The sequence below is a fragment of the Schistocerca cancellata genome, chromosome 4, assembly GCF_023864275.1.
Source record: "Schistocerca cancellata isolate TAMUIC-IGC-003103 chromosome 4, iqSchCanc2.1, whole genome shotgun sequence".
NCBI lineage: Eukaryota > Metazoa > Arthropoda > Insecta > Orthoptera > Acrididae > Schistocerca > Schistocerca cancellata.
The window spans coordinates 161,530,032-161,551,892 of record NC_064629.1 but is presented as its reverse complement, the minus strand read 5'-3'; the positions used below and the strand labels follow the sequence as shown (position 1 = coordinate 161,551,892).

The 21,861-nt window shown below is 45.5% G+C and overlaps 1 protein-coding gene across 2 annotated transcripts in view; it reads left to right on the top strand.

Moving 5' to 3' along the window:
• The window catches only part of LOC126184746 (excitatory amino acid transporter 1), a 738,875-nt gene that overhangs the window by 568,548 nt on the left and 148,466 nt on the right, over positions 1–21,861 (top strand). For both annotated transcript variants that reach the window (XM_049927283.1, XM_049927282.1), the window contains exons 2-3: positions 7,197–7,691; positions 20,109–20,151. In XM_049927283.1, the coding sequence (XP_049783240.1) occupies positions 7,197–7,691; positions 20,109–20,151 (538 nt within the window). The remainder of the gene's footprint in view (positions 1–7,196; positions 7,692–20,108; positions 20,152–21,861) is intronic.

Below are 21,861 nucleotides of genomic sequence, written 5' to 3'. Positions count from 1 at the left end.
TATAGTTGTAGCAAAAGGCATAAAGAAAGAGAGAAAAGCGCGGGGCTAAGGAAGCCATGAAACAAAACCTAAGGGTGGAATCCATACCACCATTAACCGGTGCTACATCCTGCACCGGATGGGAAACAAAAACTGCGAAGACCTTTTCGCACCGGGGACAAAGAAAGGAAATGGGGCAAATACTCCTATAGAGTGCGAGGGTTCACGACGAAACTCTCAATATGCTGTATCATCCAGGTATGACTTCTCGTAATGACCAAGGTACATCCCACGTTGTACCGTGTAGTGTTCTATCATCGTCTTGTACTTTTAGCTTCTCTTACCTGTGATGTTCCAGCTACGTGGAGGGTCGTGGAACGCACTCCACATACACTCCTGGAAATTGAAATAAGAACACCCTGAATTCATTGTCCCAGGAAGGGGAAACTTTATTGACACATTCCTGGGGTCAGATACATCACATGATCACACTGACAGAACCACAGGCACATAGACACAGGCAACAGAGCATGCACAATGTCGGCACTAGTACAGTGTATATCCACCTTTCGCAGCAATGCAGGCTGCTATTCTCCCATGGAGACGATCGTAGAGATGCTGGATGTAGTCCTGTGGAACGGCTTGCCATGCCATTTCCACCTGGCGCCTCAGTTGGACCAGCGTTCGTGCTGGACGTGCAGACCGCGTGAGACGACGCTTCATCCAGTCCCAAACATGCTCAATGGGGGACAGATCCGGAGATCTTGCTGGCCAGGGTAGTTGACTTACACCTTCTAGAGCACGTTGGGTGGCACGGGATACATGCGGACGTGCATTGTCCTGTTGGAACAGCAAGTTCCCTTGCCGGTCTAGGAATGGTAGAACGATGGGTTCGATGACGGTTTGGATGTACCGTGCACTATTCAGTGTCCCCTCGACGATCACCAGTGGTGTACGGCCAGTGTAGGAGATCGCTCCCCACACCATGATGCCGGGTGTTGGCCCTGTGTGCCCCGGTCGTATGCAGTCCTGATTGTGGCGCTCACCTGCACGGCGCCAAACACGCATACGACCATCATTGACACCAAGGCAGAAGCGACTCTCATCGCTGAAGACGACACGTCTCCATTCGTCCCTCCATTCACGCCTGTCGCGACACCACTGGAGGCGGGCTGCACGATGTTGGGGCGTGAGCGGAAGACGGCCTAACGGTGTGCGGGACCGTAGCCCAGCTTCATAGAGACGGTTGCGAATGGTCTTCGCCGATACCCCAGGAGCAACAGTGCCCCTAATTTGCTGGGAAGTGGCGGTGCGGTCCACTACGGCACTGCGTAGGATCCTACGGTCTTGGCGTGCATCCGTGCGTCGCTGCGGTCCGGTCCCAGGTCGACGGGCACGTGCACCTTCCGCCGACCACTGGCGACAACATCGATGTACTGTGGAGACCTCACGCCCCACGTGTTGAGCAATTCGGCGGTACGTCCACCCGGCCTCCCGCATGCCCACTATACGCCCTCGCTCAAAGTCCGTCAACTGCACATACGGTTCACGTCCACGCTGTCGCGGCATGCTACCAGTGTTAAAGACTGCGATGGAGCTCCGTATGCCACGGCAAACTGGCTGACACTGACGGCGGCGGTGCACAAATGCTGCGCAGCTAGCGCCATTCGACGGCCAACACCGCGGTTCCTGGTGTGTCCGCTGTGCCGTGCGTGTGATCATTGCTTGTACAGCCCTCTCGCAGTGTCCGGAGCAGGTATGGTGGGTCTGACACACCGGTGTCAATGTGTTCTTTTTTCCATTTCCAGGAGTGTATAATTGGAAAAATATTTTCGATACTTTGGGTTACGGAGGATCTTGCAATGTCGTTCCTGCAAATAGTTCCAAAAGTCTAAAGTGTCCTTAGTGCCGTCTTGAAACAAATAATGCACTGCATGTCCACGAAGCCACGTCATGGCATTAGTTTTCGTGCGTGGGTAATACGTCTCATCCGGGAATAAGATAGTCTTGGGGTCGATATGATTCGGCGTTACTCGAAGGAAGTATGCTGACATTTACCTCACTAAGTGCCACACTGCCGTAGACTCGCCACAGCTCAGACGGTGTTCATCTTGGGGTCGATATGATTCGGCGTTACTCGAAGGAAGTATGCTGACATTTACCTCACTAAGTGCCACACTGCCGTAGACTCGCCACAGCTCAGACGGTGTTCATCGTTGTTTTGAACGCCACAGCTCGTGCACGTGTGTGAGTCTACCATATGGATCGCATGTAGCCTTGATCTGGTCGCCTGTTTACCGTTGACAGTGATATACCACATCGCCGTGACGTCAGTGTCCAGTGTTACGTGGTGAATTGCGCTCCACACTACTCGCCAGTTGACGTTCGGGTGCTTCCTCTCCACGACGTTATCGGGTCGTCCACGTTGCAGGACCTGATAAACCGTCTTTGCCGTCGCCAGTTGAGTCTCCGGTAAGGCAAGTCGAACGTAACTGAGTTCGAGATAAAAGACACCCACCGATGTAGAAGACATCTGAGCCACTGAGGGCACAGAGGATAGTGCGACTGCAGGGACTGTCTCGCGCACGCCTCCCGCGAGACCCACATGCTCACCTTATATGTCCACACACTACACGCGTAGTGTCCCTACCCAACACACACATTACTCGTGAATGACATCCGTACCAAGTCCCATAAGAGTTCGGGTAATATGTGTGCATCCGCACAGAAAAAGGTCATGGCCGGTATTGCCAGAACTATATACTTGGATATGGTGTGTGTTCTTTCGGACATGTCCGGAACTCTTACGGGACTTAGTAAGAATGTCTTCCACAAGTAATGAGTGTGTTGGGTAGGGACACTACGAATGTAGTGTGTGGACGTATAAGGTGAGAATGTGGGTCTCGCGGGAGGCGTGCGCGAGATAGTCGCTGCAGTCGCGCTATCCTCTGTGCCCTCAGTGGCTCAGATGGATAGAGCGTCTGCCATGCAAGCAGGAGATCCCAGATTCGATTGCCGTTAGGGACACACATTTTCACCTGTCGCCATTGATATACATCGACGCCCGTCAGCAGCTGAAGGTATAAAATATATAATTCTAATTTCGTTCTCGACGGCTGCAGGTCATCAATGGTGTGTGTTCTTTTGGACATATCCGAAAGAACAGACACCATATCCATATAAGTATATGAATACGTCTGGTCAGTCTGGTGCTCCTCCATTCGACTACGTTATGTCCTATCTGCAGTAGTCTTGTAGACATCAGCGCTTACAGATTGATGCCGTGTTCCTAGACTGAAGGAAATATTGTTACCGAGTATCGGACCACATCTGCGACTGGATTAAAGACTTCCATGCTGAGAGGACTCAACGCGTCACTCTTGATGGAACAAAATCGACAGATGTAAAGGTAATTTCAGGAATACCACAAGGTATTGTGATAGGAGCGTTACGGTTTATAATATTTATAAATGATCTAGTGGAAAAATCGACAGCTCCATAAGGCTGATTGCAGGTTATGCGGTTGTCTAGAAGAAAACAGTAACGCTAGAAGACTGCAACAGTTTGCAAATGGACCTGCATAGAACTGGCACTTGGCTCTAAACGTAAATGAATATAAAATGTTGCGCATAGGTACACTACTGGCCATTGAAATTGCTACACCAAGAAGAAATACAGATGATAAAAGGGTATTCATTGGACAAATATATTATACTAGAAATGATACGTGATTACATTTTCACGTAATCAGTACCCAGAACAACCACCTCTGGCGGTAATAACAGGCTTGATATGCCTGGGCATTGAGTCAAACAGAGCTTGGATGGCGTGTACAGGTACAGTTGCCCATGCAGCTTCAACACGATATCACAGTTCATCAAGAGTAGTGACTGGCGTATTGTGACGAGCCAGTTGCACGGCCATCATTGACCAGACATTTTCAATTAGTGAGAGATCTGGAGAATGTGCTGGCCAGGGCAGCAGTCGAACATTTTCTGTATCCGGGAAGGCCCGTAGGTAATAATATCACGTGGGTGACTGTGACTCTTGGGTCATATAACAAAACGTTTTGTTATTGCTACGCTACACGAATACGTCCAGCTGTATTGTACTCTAGGTCGTATAATTTACTAACGATTTTATAGTATGAAAGCAGTAATAATTACTCAGGAATTTTGCGCCTCTTCGATCTAATCAACCACAAATAAACGCTCATGCTGACACTAAACCCACCCTGAAGCCTTAATTAACCGAGATGTACTGGAATGATATTTACGTAAAATTTCTTCGTTTAACTATGTACTGTGTGGCTCTCTGTTCTATGAATCGTTTTTTAGCAGGGAGATATGCCGGGTGGCATCTTGCGGGTTATGCGGTAGTGAAAGTGCCAGATCTCTGTGCCTAATGTTTCTGTTGCTGTTGTGAAACATTCTGGAGTCTCCCTGTCTTTCATAGAAGGCGTGCCAAAGAACAGGGATTTCTTCTAGTGGCAGGTTCTCTTGGTATTCAAACTTTTCTCCAACACTCCCATTCCCGCCCCTGCCTCCACCCCTTCTCTCTGTCAGCAACATTTAGGTGAATCTCTCTTCATTAAAAAGGTACGTTTCAATGTTTCGTGGGAGTAGGCGTAGGCTGAAGGCGGTGACGTAAAGATGAATCTCTGCACTGCTAATCAGAAAAGTGCTAAACATTTACCGCCTCATCTAAAGTGACGTCATAAGAGATGACCAAACGGGAGGTCCTGTATTCCTATTCTACTCTGAGTAATTATGGGAAAATTCGATACAATTTCAGGAACACCATAGTCATTCCTTTTTTATAGGTACTATTCTGTCAGTTATGAGAAAGGCGCGATTGGAGAGAATATACACCTGCCTATGACAACACGGGAAACTGTGTGAAATAAAATGTTCATCATTGGTTATTAGCGAGGGTGGCAAATTATTCGACTATTTGAAGAAGTATTGCAATTCAACTGGAGTGACACAGAAAAGTGTGGAAAATCTAATTAAAAATGGGGAATTTTGAAGACGATTCTATTGTCTCAAAAACTACACGGAAATTTTAGGTTCTGTTGCAGGTCCTAAACCCAGTTAGAAGCTGCAGATAAGTATATTATTATGACTTTTACTTGATCGTTCTTGGACTTCAGCTGCATTAACGATATCTACTGTTAACTCCAAAGTGCTGCTAATGCCGAAAGTTAGCAGTAAGCAAGAGATTAGATAGCATATCCCGAGAACAGCGCGAGATTTGCAGTATAAAGCAAAACGTAATCAAAAGATATTTGGCGCCAAGTATGCAGTACTCTAAACTTGTAACAAGGGAATCCCTGAATCCGAAAATACAACCATAAAACAATAACAAAAACGGAAAACCTTTTTCGTGATATCAAAATAATTAATATGTAATAGGTCAGTCAGAATCATATATTTAGCGGTAGCAACGTATGTTCTGCCTGCGTTGGTTTAGGAGTTCGGTTGGTGGTTGATATTAACTGAGAAAGAGGCACCGGAGTCGCTATTTCACCATTGTGTTGTGGCAGACCGTCTGGAGGAAGAATGTTAGGCTATGGCTGTGTACAAATGGCTCTGAGCACTATGGGACTTAACATCTGAGGTTTTCGACGCCTCCTTTGATGTAGGGTATGCAGGCCGCCCATCCTCCCTACTACCACCGGGAGTCCGCTTCCGTCAACTGCTCCATTCTCTTTCCTTCCGCTTTCCTAAAACCTTCTTGACAACTTGGGGTACAGCACCGCCTTGGCTCCGTCCCCGGATCTGCCTGCTGCGTGACCTTTGTCGATTTCCCAAGGATGGTACCCCTTGACTTGTTTATCGTCGGGCATTTGCTGCTCTATGTGCACAAATGACGGAAGCCACATTTATTTACACCGATGGCTCGAAAACATCGTTAGGTGTAGGGAGTGCCTATATTGTTGGCGACACCCCAAATCACTTTCGGCTTCCCGACCAGTGTTCGGTTTATACTGCGGAGCTTTACGCTGTTCTCCAGGCTGTCCACTACGTCCGCCGCCATCAGCGGATACCGTACGTTATATGCTCAGATTCTCTCAGCTCTCTCCTCAGCCTCAAAGCTCTTTACCCTGTGCACCCTCTGGTCCACCGGATTCAGGACTGTCTGCGCTTGCTCCACCTGGGGGGCGTCTCGGTGGCGTTCCTCTGGCTCCCAGGACACGTTGGTATCTGTGGAAATGAGGCGGCCGATATAGCAGCCAAGGCTGCAGTCTCTCTTCTTCGGCCAGCTATTCAATCGATTCCCTTCGCCAATCTACGGAGCGTTTTATGTCGTCGTGTTGTTTTTTTTATGGCACGCACATTGGTCGACACTTCCCCATAATAAATTGCGGGACGTGAAAGCTCTTCCTTGTGCTTGGACCTCTTCCTCCCGAACGCGTCGTCGGGAGGAGGTAATTTTAACTAGACTCCGGATAGGGCACTGTCTTTTTAGCCATCGACATCTTTTAAGCGGCGATTCTCCCCCACTCTGTTCCCACTGCTCTCAGCTGTGGACGGTAAGACACCTTTTAATTGAGTACCCCTATTCTAATCCGTTACGCTCCCGTCTACAGCTGTCGCCTGATATATCGTTGATTTTAGCAGATGACACGCGCTCAGCCGATCGCGTTCTCGAGTTTATTAGTGCCAGTGAAATGACGTCAGTCATTTGAAGCTTTTTTTGGGGACAACCAACCCCTTTCTGTAGTGGATTTTTAGGCCTTCCTTCTGCTTTTAGTTTCTCCAATTTTATGACTTTCGTTCCCATTGCTGCTGGTTTCCATTTTCGGTTTTTTACTGTTTCCTAAGTCACGGACCGGGCGCTAATGACCATAGCAGTTTTGCGCCCTAAAACCAAAACAAACAAAAAACATTAACATCTGAGGTCATCAGTCCCCTAGAACTTAGAACTACTGAAGCCTAACTAACCTAAGGACATCACACACATCCATGCCCGAGGCAGGATTCGAACCCGCGACCGTAGCGGTCGCGTGGTTCCAGACTGAAGCGCCTAGAACCGCTTGGCCACAGCAGACCTGTGGTACACTCGATGCTGATATGACATTTGTTGCACGCCGCCTCCACGGTGCTGACCAGCAGTGTGTTTCCTTTCCATTGCTATGCAATAACAGGCGATGCATTATCTGTATGTGGAGGAGACGTTAAGCTGCAGAAAGCGGTGTGCGGCGTGTGTTGCAGGAGCCCCCTGTCCGCCGACAAGCAACCGCGCCCTCGGCCGTCCAGCCAGTTCGCCATGCCGCCCCGGGCGCTCCGCAGCCACATCATCGCCTTTCTCAAGAGCAACCTGCTCACCATCTTCACCGTCATCGGCGTCTTCTCGGGCGTCGCCTTCGGCGTCATCCTCAGGCATTCCCGCTCCGAGAAATGGACTCCCAGGGAGATCATGTACGTCTCCTTCGTGGGAGACATCTTCCTGCAGATGCTGAAGTCGCTCATCCTGCCGCTCATCATGTCGTCCATCATCACCGCCATCGGGACGCTGGATCTCAGCCTGTCGGGCAAGATAGGCGCGCGTGCCATCGCCTACTACTTCACGACGACCGTATCGGCTGTGATCCTCGGCATGATTCTGTCGTCCGCCATCCACCCGGGCAGGGGCGACACGTCTGAGATCGCGCGCTCTGGCAGCTCCCGCAACGTCACCACCGTCGACACCCTCATGGATCTCATAAGGTAAGCACGCCTCACTCACTCTTATCAGTCCTCTCGTTCGGAAAAACCTCACCATCAAAATTTTGTACATGGCTGCACGTTCAGATACCGCGAATAGTTAAAACTGAAAGAAAACAGTCCTCAGTCACTATTTTTAACGAATTAACTGGGTTTCAACACTGCTAGGAGGGTCTTCCTCAGAATTTAAATCAAAAAATGGTTTATAACATGGTCACAGATTTATGACTAAAAACGTATAAGTCCGTTTGCAACCTGTAACCGCGTAAGTAACGAGCAGCCCTTAGTGGCTCGCCATTACAATTTTTATCTTAAATATCTTTGTCACTAATGCCCTTTTGACATATTTATTATTTTATAAATGACACATAAGTACTGCCAGTCTTTCACGATGATTCTGTACTTAGACTCTCTAGCATACGTTTTTAGTCATAATTCTGTGACCATGTTATAAACCGTTTTTTGATGTAAATTCTGAGGAAGACACTCCTAGCAGTGTCGAAACCCGGTTAATTCGTTAAAAACAGTGACCAAAGGCTGTTTTCTTTCAATTGTCTCACCAACAAAGGTGCTTCACTGTTTCCAAAATAAACATTAATCGTACAAATAAAAACAACATAACAAGTGACTAAACTTAAAGTTTTTTATTTATGAAGCGTTTTGGAGAGTTTGCTACATTAGGTAGCAGATCAGGTTTTCAGTTCTGGTCCACTGAGCCCTGGAATTTAACGATGTCTAAGTATCTAGAACGATTTACCACTTCAATTGCAATGTGCTTTTGGGGGGTTACTAAAGAAATACTTGAAACTGATGTGGCGTACGTGCAGTCTTCAGTGTGTGCTTTCCACGACAGCGCTGCACTGGAACTTTATGTATTCAATGTTTACAAACATTACGTGAAACTTAGCGTCTCCTGGCTTTCCGAGTTGTTACATTCTGTTTCGTCTCACGGTGTACGGAGATTACACTCCTGGAAATGGAAAAAAGAACACATTGACACCGGTGTGTCAGACCCACCATACTTGCACCGGACACTGCGAGAGGGCTGTACAAGCAATGATTACACGCACGGCACAGCGGACACACCAGGAACCGCGGTGTTGGCCGTCGAATGGCGCTAGCTGCGCAGCATTTGTGCACCGCCGCCGTCAGTGTCAGCCAGTTTGCCGTGGCATACGGAGCTCCATCGCAGTCTTTAACACTGGTAGCATGCCGCGACAGCGTGGACGTGAACCGTATGTGCAGTTGACGGACTTTGAGCGAGGGCGTATAGTGGGCATGCGGGAGGCCGGGTGGACGTACCGCCGAATTGCTCAACACGTGGGGCGTGAGGTCTCCACAGTACATCGATGTTGTCGCCAGTGGTCGGCGGAAGGTGCACGTGCCCGTCGACCTGGGACCGGACCGCAGCGACGCACGGATGCACGCCAAGACCGTAGGATCCTACGCAGTGCCGTAGGGGACCGCACCGCCACTTCCCAGCAAATTAGGGACACTGTTGCTCCTGGGGTATCGGCGAGGACCATTCGCAACCGTCTCCATGAAGCTGGGCTACGGTCCCGCACACCGTTAGGCCGTCTTCCGCTCACGCCCCAACATCGTGCAGCCCGCCTCCAGTGGTGTCGCGACAGGCGTGAATGGAGGGACGAATGGAGACGTGTCGTCTTCAGCGATGAGAGTCGCTTCTGCCTTGGTGCCAATGATGGTCGTATGCGTGTTTGACGCCGTGCAGGTGAGCGCCACAATCAGGACTGCATACGACCGAGGCACACAGGGCCAACACCCGGCATCATGGTGTGGGGAGCGATCTCCTACACTGGCCGTACACCACTGGTGATCGTCGAGGGGACACTGAATAGTGCACGGTACATCCAAACCGTCATCGAACCCATCGTTCTACCATTCCTAGACCGGCAAGGGAACTTGCTGTTCCAACAGGACAATGCACGTCCGCATGTATCCCGTGCCACCCAACGTGCTCTAGAAGGTGTAAGTCAACTACCCTGGCCAGCAAGATCTCCGGATCTGTCCCCCATTGAGCATGTTTGGGACTGGATGAAGCGTCGTCTCACGCGGTCTGCACGTCCAGCACGAAGGCTGGTCCAACTGAGGCGCCAGGTGGAAATGGCATGTCAAGCCGTTCCATAGGACTACATCCAGCATCTCTACGATCGTCTCCATGGGAGAATAGCAGCCTGCATTGCTGCGAAAGGTAGATATACACTGTACTAGTGCCGACATTGTGCATGCTCTGTTGCCTGTGTCTATGTGCCTGTGGTTCTGTCAGTGTGATCATGTGATGTATCTGACCCCAGGAATGTGTCAATAAAGTTTCCCCTTCCTGGGACAATGAATTCACATTGTTCTTATTTCAATTTCCAGGAGTGTATAAGTTGCACATAAGTGTGTACTGTTTTCTACTCATTTCTACATAATATCTGTACACCGGGTGATCTAAAAGTCAGTATAAATTTGAAAACAGAATAAATCACGGAATAATGTAGATAGAGAGGTACAAATTGACGCACATTCTTGGAATGACATGGGGTTTTATTAGAACCAAAAAAATTCAAAAGTTCAAAAAATGTCCAACAGATTGCGCTTCATCTGATCAGAACAGCAATAATTACCATAACAAAGTAAGACAAAGCAAAGCTGATGTTGCCGATGGCCGAGCGGTTCTAGGCGCTTCAGTCCGGAACCGCGTGACTGCTGCGGTCGCAGGTTCAAAAAATGGTTCAAATGGCTCTGAGCACTATGGGACTTAACTTCTAAGGTCATCAGTCCCCTAGAACTTAGAACTACTTAAACCTAACTAACCTAAGGACATCACGCACATCCATGCCCAGCACTGTAAAGCATGTCCGGAGTTATGGTGAGGCATTGGCGTCGGATGTTGTCTTTCAGCATCCCTAGAGATGTCGGTCGATCACGATACACTTACGACTTAAGGTAACCCCAAAGCCAATAATCGCACGGACTGAGGTCTGGGGACCTGGGAGGCCAACCATGACGAAAGTGGCGGCTGAGCGCACGATCATCACCAAACGACGCGCGCAAGAGATCTTTCACGCGTCTAGCAATATGGGGCGGTTCTAATAAAACCCCATGTCATTCCAAGCATGTGTGTCAATTTTTACCTCTCTATCTACATTATTCCGTGGTTTATTAAGTTTTCATATTTATACTGACTTTTTGATCTCCCGGCATTTGTACATGAGATCTGTGCTTAGTGTATTCTGCAGATATGTCACCCATGTAACTCATATGTAAAATAAATCAGGCACAGATTTCATTTATGAACAAATATGTGGAAATTGCACGGCTATTCAGAAATAAGGAACAGATTTCAAACATTTATTGCTTCCAAACTACAAAATATAGTAACACAATTCCAACGTTCCTGGAAAGAGGAAACTTTAAATTTTTATGTATTCAATGTGAGCACCATGTGTTACACGTCAAATATCAAAAGGGTGACACATTTCCTGCCACACACGAAGTAGCCGGTCTCTCGTCATCGAATTCACAGCTTCAACAACGTGATGTCGCAGACTTTAAAGAGTGTCAGACAAAGAGGAATAAAAATGCAGTATTTTACGTAATCCCACAGATAAAAGTCGGAAGGTGTGAGGTCTGGAGACATGGGAGGCCACCGGTGATCATCATCTTCGGCTCCTCTTCCAATGCAACGTCCCTGAATGGTGTCTCTCAAGTAATGTCGACGTGGCATTGTTAATGCTGTGAATTCGACAACGAGAGGCCAGCTGCTTATTGTATGGCAGGAAATGATCCACCGTTTCGATATTTTTCGTGTAACACATGGTGCTCACATTGAATGCATAAACATTTTAACTGTTCTCTTTCCAGTAACGTTGGAATTGTGTTTCTATGTTTTGTAGTTTGGAAGCAATAAATGTTTGAAATTTGTTGCTTTTTTTGTTTTGAATAGCCCTGTATATAGAGAACAATATCCTATGATGAAAACTTTATAGTAATCTCTGTTGTATAAAACATTCTCAGACTTCTTGCCGTATTAATTCAGGGTAAAATCTAGGGCTTTCGACGATTACCTTTATCGCCTTCGTCAAGAGCAACTGGCTGTCAACACTGCTGCTGTGGTGGCCTTACACAGCCCAATGACGGCTTCTGATTGGTCGGTAGTTACGTCATGCTGTCGCAGATGGTGTAACCGTCTGCGCTGGTGGCGTCACCACTCCTGCAGTAGCTTAAACATTGCGACGAATATCTCTGGCTCTTCTTTGCATTGAGAGCTCGCTTCCATGCACCGCTAAGATTATACCCGCTGCCACGGTTGAAACTTCTCAAAAATTCTTATTTATACAGCCTCTTCAGTTACAGAACCCAGTATGTAGGAGCCTTGGGCAAAACTTTTGTTTCGTCAAACAGTAATTTGTTTGTTTGTGAGGCTGTGTTCAGCAACTATAAATTTCGTAAGTCCTCAATTTTTAATACGCACTGATGTTCTCCACAACGTTCGGAAACTGTGCGGATGGACTGGCCGATGTAATTGCTTCCGCACTCACAAAAAATGTTGTCTGTCCCAGGGATCCTGGGACCGAGACTGTCCTTAACAGGGCGTAGCATCTCCTTTGTCTTCTTAGGCGGTCGGAAAACAGATCTGATACCTCGTCTTCCCAGGACTATATAAAGCCACCACAAGGCAGCAGGCTCGACAGTCAGTTGTTCCTAACGTAAACGATGGAGCTAATCATCGAAAACTCGATGTTTTACCCTGAATTGACGCGGCAAGAAGTCAGTCTCTTTTATACAACAGCGCCGTCGCGAAAGATTACGTTCTCATATAATCTTTGTTCATCACAACACGAAAAAAAAAGTATAACATCTCTCTAAGCCGGGAGACGATAAATACTTGTTACAACTCTCATAAAGTTTGTAAACAGTGAAATACAAACCCCAAATGCAGTACTATCAAGAAAAGTACAGAATTGCTAGTATGTCACATCAGTTCCTAAATATTTCTTACTAATCTTCCAAAATCATCTGCAATCAAAGTGATGAAATATTTTAGATTATTTGACACTCTAGGTTTCCCGGGACCGGTGCCTCTCAGGTAAATACCTTATCCTCCACCTAATGGAGTAAAGACTGCGAAACACGTATTAAGTAAAAATCTTGAAGTTTGCTGCTGATTACTTTGGGGTTTCTATTTTCATTTTAAACGCAGTCACGGAAAGTTTGTCCCTTAAGTGCTACAGAAGGGTGAGCTAGGGTCTCCTCCATGAGCTCAGACGAATCTCAGATCTATTGTGGAGCAACCCGGTTTTTACGACACACTATTACTAGTTACGAACCTCGGATCAGGCGTCAAGATCAGTATAGATACAGCTAGTACACATTTTATCTATTTTTTGTGTTCTGAACACATTCATTGGCAAGTTGTTATACAAGCGACGTAATGTTGGAGAGCATACATACCTTGGTGTCAATATGTAATGTGGTTCTAAATTTACCTTAGAAAAAATTATGGCGTGTAGAAGGTACCAGGTAAATAATGGTTAAAATAGGAACATCGGTACACTAGTAGTTTCGATACTGCTGGAAGAAATGTATTCCAAACAACATAAGCCACAGAGCGAAAGTAGACTGCTGTGGCACTAATAATTATGACACTTGTAATCAATGATAATGTAGCAAGTGTCCACCGGTAAGCTACGTACGAAAAGTACAGTCTCAAAAGTCACATTACACACAGGCCACTCGTCCTCCAACGGTGGTCCGCATCCTCTTTCGTTACTATTACACAGTTTAGCAATGAGTATTGAGTATTGTTGCTCCATTAGTTAGCAGGCTGCTGCTGAGTTAATCATCTGCTGTGGTACCCACCGCTAACTTTTGCCAGCCAGTCCTCTCTCTTTCCAGCCTAAGTACTGCAACCCACGTCACTGGCCCTTAGATCTGCCCCTGTGATTCTTTCCTGCTGCCAGTCCTTCAGCTACAGTTTGGAGGAACGACTCACACAGTTTGACAAAAGTGAGGCACCTAGAAGACGTGGTCCGATGTCAGTGTGACATGATGCACGCCATCTGCGGTAATGTGAATGATTGAGAGTCGCAAGTATCTGTGACGTGCAGTATAGCCGTGGTAGTACTTTAATGTTGTTCATGTTTAGTCTTGTTACCAGGTCTGGTAGGGGATGAATAGCATCAGGTATTGATGAATTACTGTGAAGGGCAAATGAAATGTGATGGACACGGAGGTTCTGTGTTATCAACACCTGACGGAGTTTGACAGGGACCTCAGCGTATGTCTTCATTTGACCGGCTGGTAGAATCAACACAGCACAAACGGCTGCCTTTGGAGCGGTGGCGTGACAAACAAGCATGAACTGCTGATGAATGGCATTGCATTCTGTTCAGTGATGAATCGCGGTTCTGCATTATTGCAGATGACCATCTTCGGCGAGTATGGTGGCAACATGCGGAGAGGTACCATTCTTCCAGTGTTTTGAGAGGCAGACCGGTGTTACTTCTCGGGTCACGATGTGGGAAGCCATCGGGTATGATTTCATACATAACAAGACACGTTTGAATATCTATATGTGAGGTGCATATGGGGCCTGAAGATGGCACATTGAATTACCGAAACTGGTCGAGAAAATAAAATAACTTCTCAAATATACGGCTGCTTAGCGATTTTCCTTGTTAACTACACTACTGGCCATTAGAATTGCTACACCAAAAAGAAATGCAGATGATAAACGGGTATTCATTAGACAAATATATTATACTGGAACTGACATATGATTACATTTTCACGCATTTGGGTGCATAGATCCTGAGAAATCAGTACCCAAAACAACCACCTCTGGCCGTAATAACGGCCTTGATACGCCTGGGCATTAAGTCAAACAGAGCTTGGAAGCCGTGTTCAGGTACAGCTGCCCATGCAGCTTCAACACGATACCACAGTTCATCAAGAGTAGTGACTGGCGTATTGTGACGAGCCAGTTGCTCGGCCGCCATTGACCAGACGTTTTCAGTTGGTGAGAGATCTGGAGAATGTGCTGGCCAGGGCAGCAGTCGAACATTTTCTGTATCCAGTAAGGCCTGTACAGGACCTCCAACATGCGGACGTGCATTATCCTGCAGAAATGTAGGGTTTCGCAGGGATCGAACGGGTCGTAAGACATCTGAAATGTAACGTCCACTGTTCAAAGTGCCGTCAATACGAACAAGAGATGACGGAGCCGTGTAACCAATGGCACCCCATACCATCACGCCGGGTGATAGGCCAGTATGGCGATGACGAATACACGCTTCCAATGTGCGTTCACCGCGATGTCACCAAACACGGATGCGACCATCATGATGCTGTAAACAGAACCTGGATTTATCCAAAAGAATGACGTTTTGCCATTCGTGCACCCAGGTTCGTCCTTGAGTACACCACCGCAGGCGCTCCTGTCTGTGATGCAGCGTCGAGGGTAGCCGCCGCCATGGTCTCCGAGCTGATAGTCCATGCTGCTGCAAACGTCGGCGAACTGTTCGTGCAGATGCTTGCTGTCTTGCAATTGTCCCCATCTGTTGACTCAGGGATCAAGACGTGGCTGCGCGATCCGTTACAGCCATGAGGATAAGATGCTTGTCATATCGACTGCTAGTGATACGAGGCCGTTGGGATCCAGCAAGGCGTTCCGTATTACCTTCCTGAACCCACCGATTCCATATTCTACTAACAGTCATTGGATCTCGACCAATGCGAGCAACAATGTCGCGATACGATAAACCGCAATCGTGATAGCCTACAATCCGACCTATATCAAAGTCGGAAACGTGATGGTACGCATTTCTAATCCTTACACGAGGCATCACAACAACGTTTCACCAGGCAACGCCGGTCAACTGCTGTTTGTGTATGAGAAATCGGTTGGAAACTTTTCTCATGTCAGCACGTTGTAGGTCTCACCATTGGCGCCAACCTTGTGTGAATGCTCTGAAAAGTTTATCATTTGCATATCACAGCAACCTCTTCCTGTCGTTTAAATTTCGCGTCTGTAGCACGTCATCTTCGTGGTGTAGCAATTTTAATGGCCAGTAGTGTATTTGACCAGCCGTTATCCCGCGCCCACAATGGATCAACAGAGATGGTATGGTTTCATGTTACGGATGGTTGAGATAGGCGGAACTCTGACAACACAGTTCTATGTCATGAACATTCTGAGTCCTCATGTGTTACCTTTCGTGCGACAGTATCCTTTTGTCATTTTTCAACATGACACTGCTCGCCAACTCGTGTGATTGGCCTGTATGAACTGTTTGCATGTTGCTGAGCCAGTCCTGTGGGCAGATAGATCCGCAGATGTGTCCCCGTAAAAAGCGTGAGAGACCAGGTTGGACATAATCTTCGATCCAGTGCCAGTATCCCAGATATCAAGGATGAGTTAAAATATTTGTGGGCCATCTTGACCCAGGAAACGAGCACCTCTTTTTACGACACACTATCCAACCAAATCAATGCAAGCATCCAATCCAGATGTGTTGCTACGTCATAACGATAAGTCGGCTAAAACTATCTTGTTGTTCATAAATTTGATTAGATTTTGTGATCACTGAAATAACATCAGATACCCTCTCAGTCTGTGAAACTGCATTTAGTTTCTTCCTCTCTTTCTGGGTGCTTTCTTCTTTTTGGCAGGTAATGTAAGTCCTCAACAGGTATGTCTCTTTCAGTGGATATGATCTGTTTTAGGCATTTTTCTAACTGAATAGTGGCACATTGTCTTTATTTCAACCTTGATCAATTTATCTGATATTCAACACACTCTCCTGAGAGTCCGAATTTCAAAGAGTCTAAATTATTTTATTTCTACCTTCCTCATTGCTCATTTGTAACTCACGTACAAAGATGTTCCCCAACAGCAGCTTCTTTCTCTAATCTCAAGATCAGTATTTTAGGATGTTGGCTGCTGCTGCTTCTTTTTATAGAAACCAATTTTACCTTGAGTGATTATTGCCACTATGTTTATCTTGCATCTCCTTTCTTTATATATTCAGTTTTCCAGAGTCTGTGGTGCTAGTTTAAGATTTAGTAATTCAACAAGTCCAACTTGCCCGCACTTCATAATCGCAGTTTTATTTTTGATTATGTACATGTTATAGCTATCGATCAGGAATTTTTCCATTTCATTAAGCAAAAAACACAATTTTCACTTTTCGGAAGTATTGCTATTTCGACAGTATTCCGTATAATGCTGATATTCTGTTCATTGCAAATGTAAAGCTTCCACTACTCACACAAAACTTCTGTCGCTGTTTCTCTCAGCCGACATGGAAGCGTTGATCACATCGTTTTACTTGTTTGTTCCTATAGCACTGAACGGTAGGTCTCCAGGAGATATGGGCTCTTACTCAAACAATTTATTCTCCGATGCTCTCTTCACGACCAGCGGGGCTGCAAGGGAAATTTAGAAACAACAAATTTCTTCAGCCTTCAGTTGGCCTTTCGGACAGTTCACAGGATATGTTTAAACTTCTGCTCTCATCGTGAGCTACAACAGTAATATTAATGGAGAACTTCTCAACATTTGAGGCTTGCATCGACCTTTCTTTTCACAACTAGCAAATATTCATGCAATTATTTCCTCTTTGGCAGTGGCATAGCCTCAGACTTCTTCCGCTTGAACAGAAAGTGGACGAAACTACAGATTATTTTAAGTAGGTTTGATTTCTTACTTTTGTGTGTCAAATTGTCAGATATCCCGAGTAAATCTACTTATTCGTGATAAAGTGTGAAATTCCTAAGTAAACATACGAGTTAGTATTCTGACAGTAGAACGGATTTCGGTTTCGGAGAAACAGGAATAACTGGAGTTGTTTGGCAAAGGTTAGTGCGCCTGATTGCTATTGAATTTCAGTCAACAAGCATGCATTTCATGTAAATGTGGACAACAGTAATTAAAGACAAATGAAACATCTGTTGGACTTAGACTAATAATGACTAGAAATGCAAAATTCTTAACTACAAGCTTGTTCTTTTCTAATGCTTTTCTTAAGAGAGGCAGTAAAATCACAGTTTTTCTCATTTACTCCCATTAAAGCAAGAGAAGAGGCTCATGAATAATATTGAATTTATACCATGAAATTAAATAGTCCCTGACAGGGATTTTTCTTAAGCAATTTGAAGAACCCTCGCATAATGTAGATCTAATTGTCTTAGGGAAATACGAACCTCGTTACTGCCGCGAGCACCGAGCGAGGTGGCACAGTGGTTAACACACTGGACTCGCAATCGAGAGGACGACGGTTCAAACCCGCGTCCAGCCATCCTGATTTAGGTTTTCCGTGATTTCCCGCTTCAGGGAAATGCCAGGATGGTTCCTTTGAAAGGGCACTGCCGACTTTCTTCCGCATTCTTCCGTAATCGGATGGAACCAATGACGTCGCTGTTTGTACCTCTTCCCCGAATCAATCAACCAATCAGTCAACCTACCAACCAACTCCCGCGAGTGGATCCTGGCACTGCGCCTCGACGTTCGGTATCTTCTATAGAATCTCATATTTCGTCTACCCTGTACTACGCGTTTGCTGGTCTCTGCAGTGGAAAAGTGCAACTTCTGTCATCAAGCTAATGACACAGTAACCGCCATGTCCTCTGCTCAATTACCTCTGCCTCTCCAACAGCCAAAAAGAAAAGGCGTTCACTCATTATCTCGAAACGCAGATTTTTTTTGTTAAGTGCATTCATCTATCAGTGATCTCAGTGAGTCAGATTATACGGGGAAATTTATTGGGAAAATGGCTCGACGATTTCGGTCACGTGTTCACACGTCCACGAAACTGAAATGGTCTCAGTCACTCCCTGAGTATTGTTTCATGGGGTCCATAGGTCCTGTAAACACGTAAAGGGTAAAGGGCAATAAAAGAATATTGCCGATTGGTTCAACGTTGGAAAAATGAGCGGTTTCAAAGTGTGCTGGCTATACCTATGAGTAAAATTATTTTTTGAATGTTTAAGTAACACAATATGACCCTTATGTTTTCCGCTAAGTAATCTAGGATAAACGGCTCATTTTCAAGTTTTAAACCAATTTAATTCACGAAATATTTTTTACTGGAATTTCGCATTACGTAGCAGAACAAGAAAAGTTTATGAGAGCAACCATCTGCAGGACCCCTGGCGCTTGCCGACTGCTACGGCAAGTGTTGCGGGAAGCAGGCACTGCGGGGACACGTGCCTGCCAGTTTCTGTTAACATGCAGGGTTGACAGTTTCTGATGGGAAATATGTGGGCTCTCACTAACTTCATACTTGAAGACAAAGAAAGACCAGCTAACCTTCGATGCTCCGGCTATTTCTGGGACTACAAACAGTAAATACTGCTTCTATGTCTTCCGAGAAAGTAAAGAAGACAACCCGTGACTCCCCACTCTGGATTTTCAAAATTTTAAGTTACACTTGTGAAATTGGTGACTTTTTTTCGAATATGACACTGATAACAAAACTATACTAGCGGGGAAAATATCACAGTCGCTTATGTCCGAAGATGTCTTGAAACTGTAGTGACAGAACCATTGTGCTAAGAAGAAACACAGCCGGCCGCGGTGGCCGTGCGGTTCTAGGCGCTGCAGTCAGGAACCGCGGGACTGCTACGGTCGCAGGTTCGAATCCTGCCTCGGGCATGGATGTGTGTGATGTCCTTAGGTTAGTTAGGTGTAAGTGGTTCTAAGTTCTAGGGGACTGATGACCTAAGATGTTAAGTCCCATAGTGCTCAGAGCCATTTGAACCATTTTTTTAAGAAGAAACAACATAACATACAGAGACATAAAGTAGGCCAACTTCCTTATTATGTCTCAGAACTGGTGTTCCGCCTTATGCACTTAAACGTTTGCGATTAGATAGTCCTTATGACAGTGTAACGGGGCAAATTTGTCAACCATTTCATGCTTTAATAACCCAGACTCATAGCCTAATTACTGGCTTTAAAAATATCACCAGTTAGACATCAGTCTGATACATTAAAGCATAATCAGTGCGCGCAATTAACAAATATATGTACCTTTCATAATTAAATCGAAGGAAGTTACTTTGAATTCTTGCCTCCGTAAAATAAAAGCACATTTTTTATTCTCGGTAATGCTGTATGAGCGCTGGATTTCCATTTCGCACTAAACCGAAAATGTAAAAATTTATCGTATTCCAGTTTTGACAACTTGCCATGGAATACAGTACGTAATCACGTGTGTATTGTCCTTTCTTATATCATTGGTTCTACCATCACAGTGCCAATCTTCGTTTGAATATGAAGGCTTTGATATTATTCCCGTAAGAAATGTTTAAAGCAGCTATCATACACAATAGCATAAGCATTTATTTCTTATTTTTAAGGACAAGGTTTTCGTAATGCGCCAGCTTCACAGAATGATCTTCTTGTTCCAGAAACATGTTCCCTCCAAATCTGGTGCAGGCAGCTATTGCACAGGTAAGACACTTAAACAAGAACATTTCATTTGATCCTCAGTCGTTCCGTAAAATAATGGTGGAGAGACTACTCATTTCCACAAAGCAGCTTCCCCTTCAGCGGTTGAGTCTCTAACAAACTAACAGCACGTATGCTCTTAAATATTATTTCTCCAGCAGAAATAAGATTTAAATAGCGATCCTGCTTCTTCACATAAGTTACTTTTCTCACTGTTTCGAAAAGTGGAAAGGGGTAATCTAGGTAAAAACCAGAGTAACTTGAGCAAGTTGTAGAAACAATAACTGCATTGATTAACTGTTCCGTCGGTTCTTGGTAGAATATTTTATACATTATGAATGAAAACACACTCGACACTGGTGTAATATTCTACAATAATTGTTTGGCTTCCCCAAATTCAGATTGGTACAGCTCTATAAAAGAGACATTCGTTATGTGCGACAAAAAATTCTATTCATGATCAGAATTTGTTTAATATATAATTAAAAATTTTGATAATAGTCAGTTATATTATTTTGTATTCGGGGGAGTTATTTTCTATGTTCTGTTTCAACGATGGACGAACTTAAACTAAGCTTCGAAGTGTTTTGTAGTTATACCTTAGATTTTTTTCTGAAGCACTTAAATTACTGTTCTTAACAGAAATCGCTGAGTATATATTCGTTCCAAGATGATGATTTATGTATCGAGGACGTATAGAGTAAATTAGCTTCTCGTCACTGATACTTGTGCGTCGTGAGCTAAATTAAGAAATAGGTGCCTTACCGACACCCGTTAGGAAGGAAACCAATTTCTTCGACGATAACTGATCCTTAACTGTGTTAGTTTTCACAAAAGTTAACTAAAACTGTAGTCCGTTCAGGGAGCTGCCTCCATGGTCGTCTTCTAGTACGGACTAGATTCGCAGAGCACGAGGGAGAGGCGTGTTTGGCGCGCTCGTACATTGGCAGACAGTAGCAGGAGGCTCGTTGGCACGGAGATTAAACAGCTGGTGTATTAATGCCACTAGCATGAGTTGCAACGCGGCCGCTGTGCCAAGTTCCCACAAGGTATGAGTATGCGTCCGCCTCCAATCGCGCAGTCAACTGATAGGTTGTGACTCATATGGATGAAGAAGAAAGTTCTATCCGCTTTTTTTTTTTTTTTATTCGTTCGGCATATACAAGGCAAATATTACAGTGTCATTACAATCCACCAGGAAATTACAACACTGCGCAATGCTGCTTATAGTTTTGAGCCAATCTATGGCTAGGTCAGGCAGGTAATGTATGTTCTTCAGTTCACCACTATATCCTACCACTTCACACACCAGTAGGTGGTCCATTGTCTGAATTTCACCACATTCACACACGGGACTCTCCGCAAGTCCCCACTTATTCATTAGATGTTTGCATCTTCTCACGCTTGTTCTAAGGCGATTTAAGGCAACCCAGAGCTTCCGAATGAGATCAAAACCATTTATATTCTTGCTGGGGTCATCGATAAGCTTTTGGTTCTTCTGTGTCCCTTTGGGCCATGATTCCCCGCAGGCTAGCTTTGGGTCGAAGTCCTGTAATTCCCTGCCAATCTTCCAAAAGGGGGACCTAGATTTTAGCCTGTTGATGGGTGATAAGTCTTGGTGTATAGGGAGTTCTGGATTGTGTACGATCTTCCTACATATTCTTGAGATCGCCATGGAGCGCCTTATATCAGGGGATTCTATGTTGGCAAGTA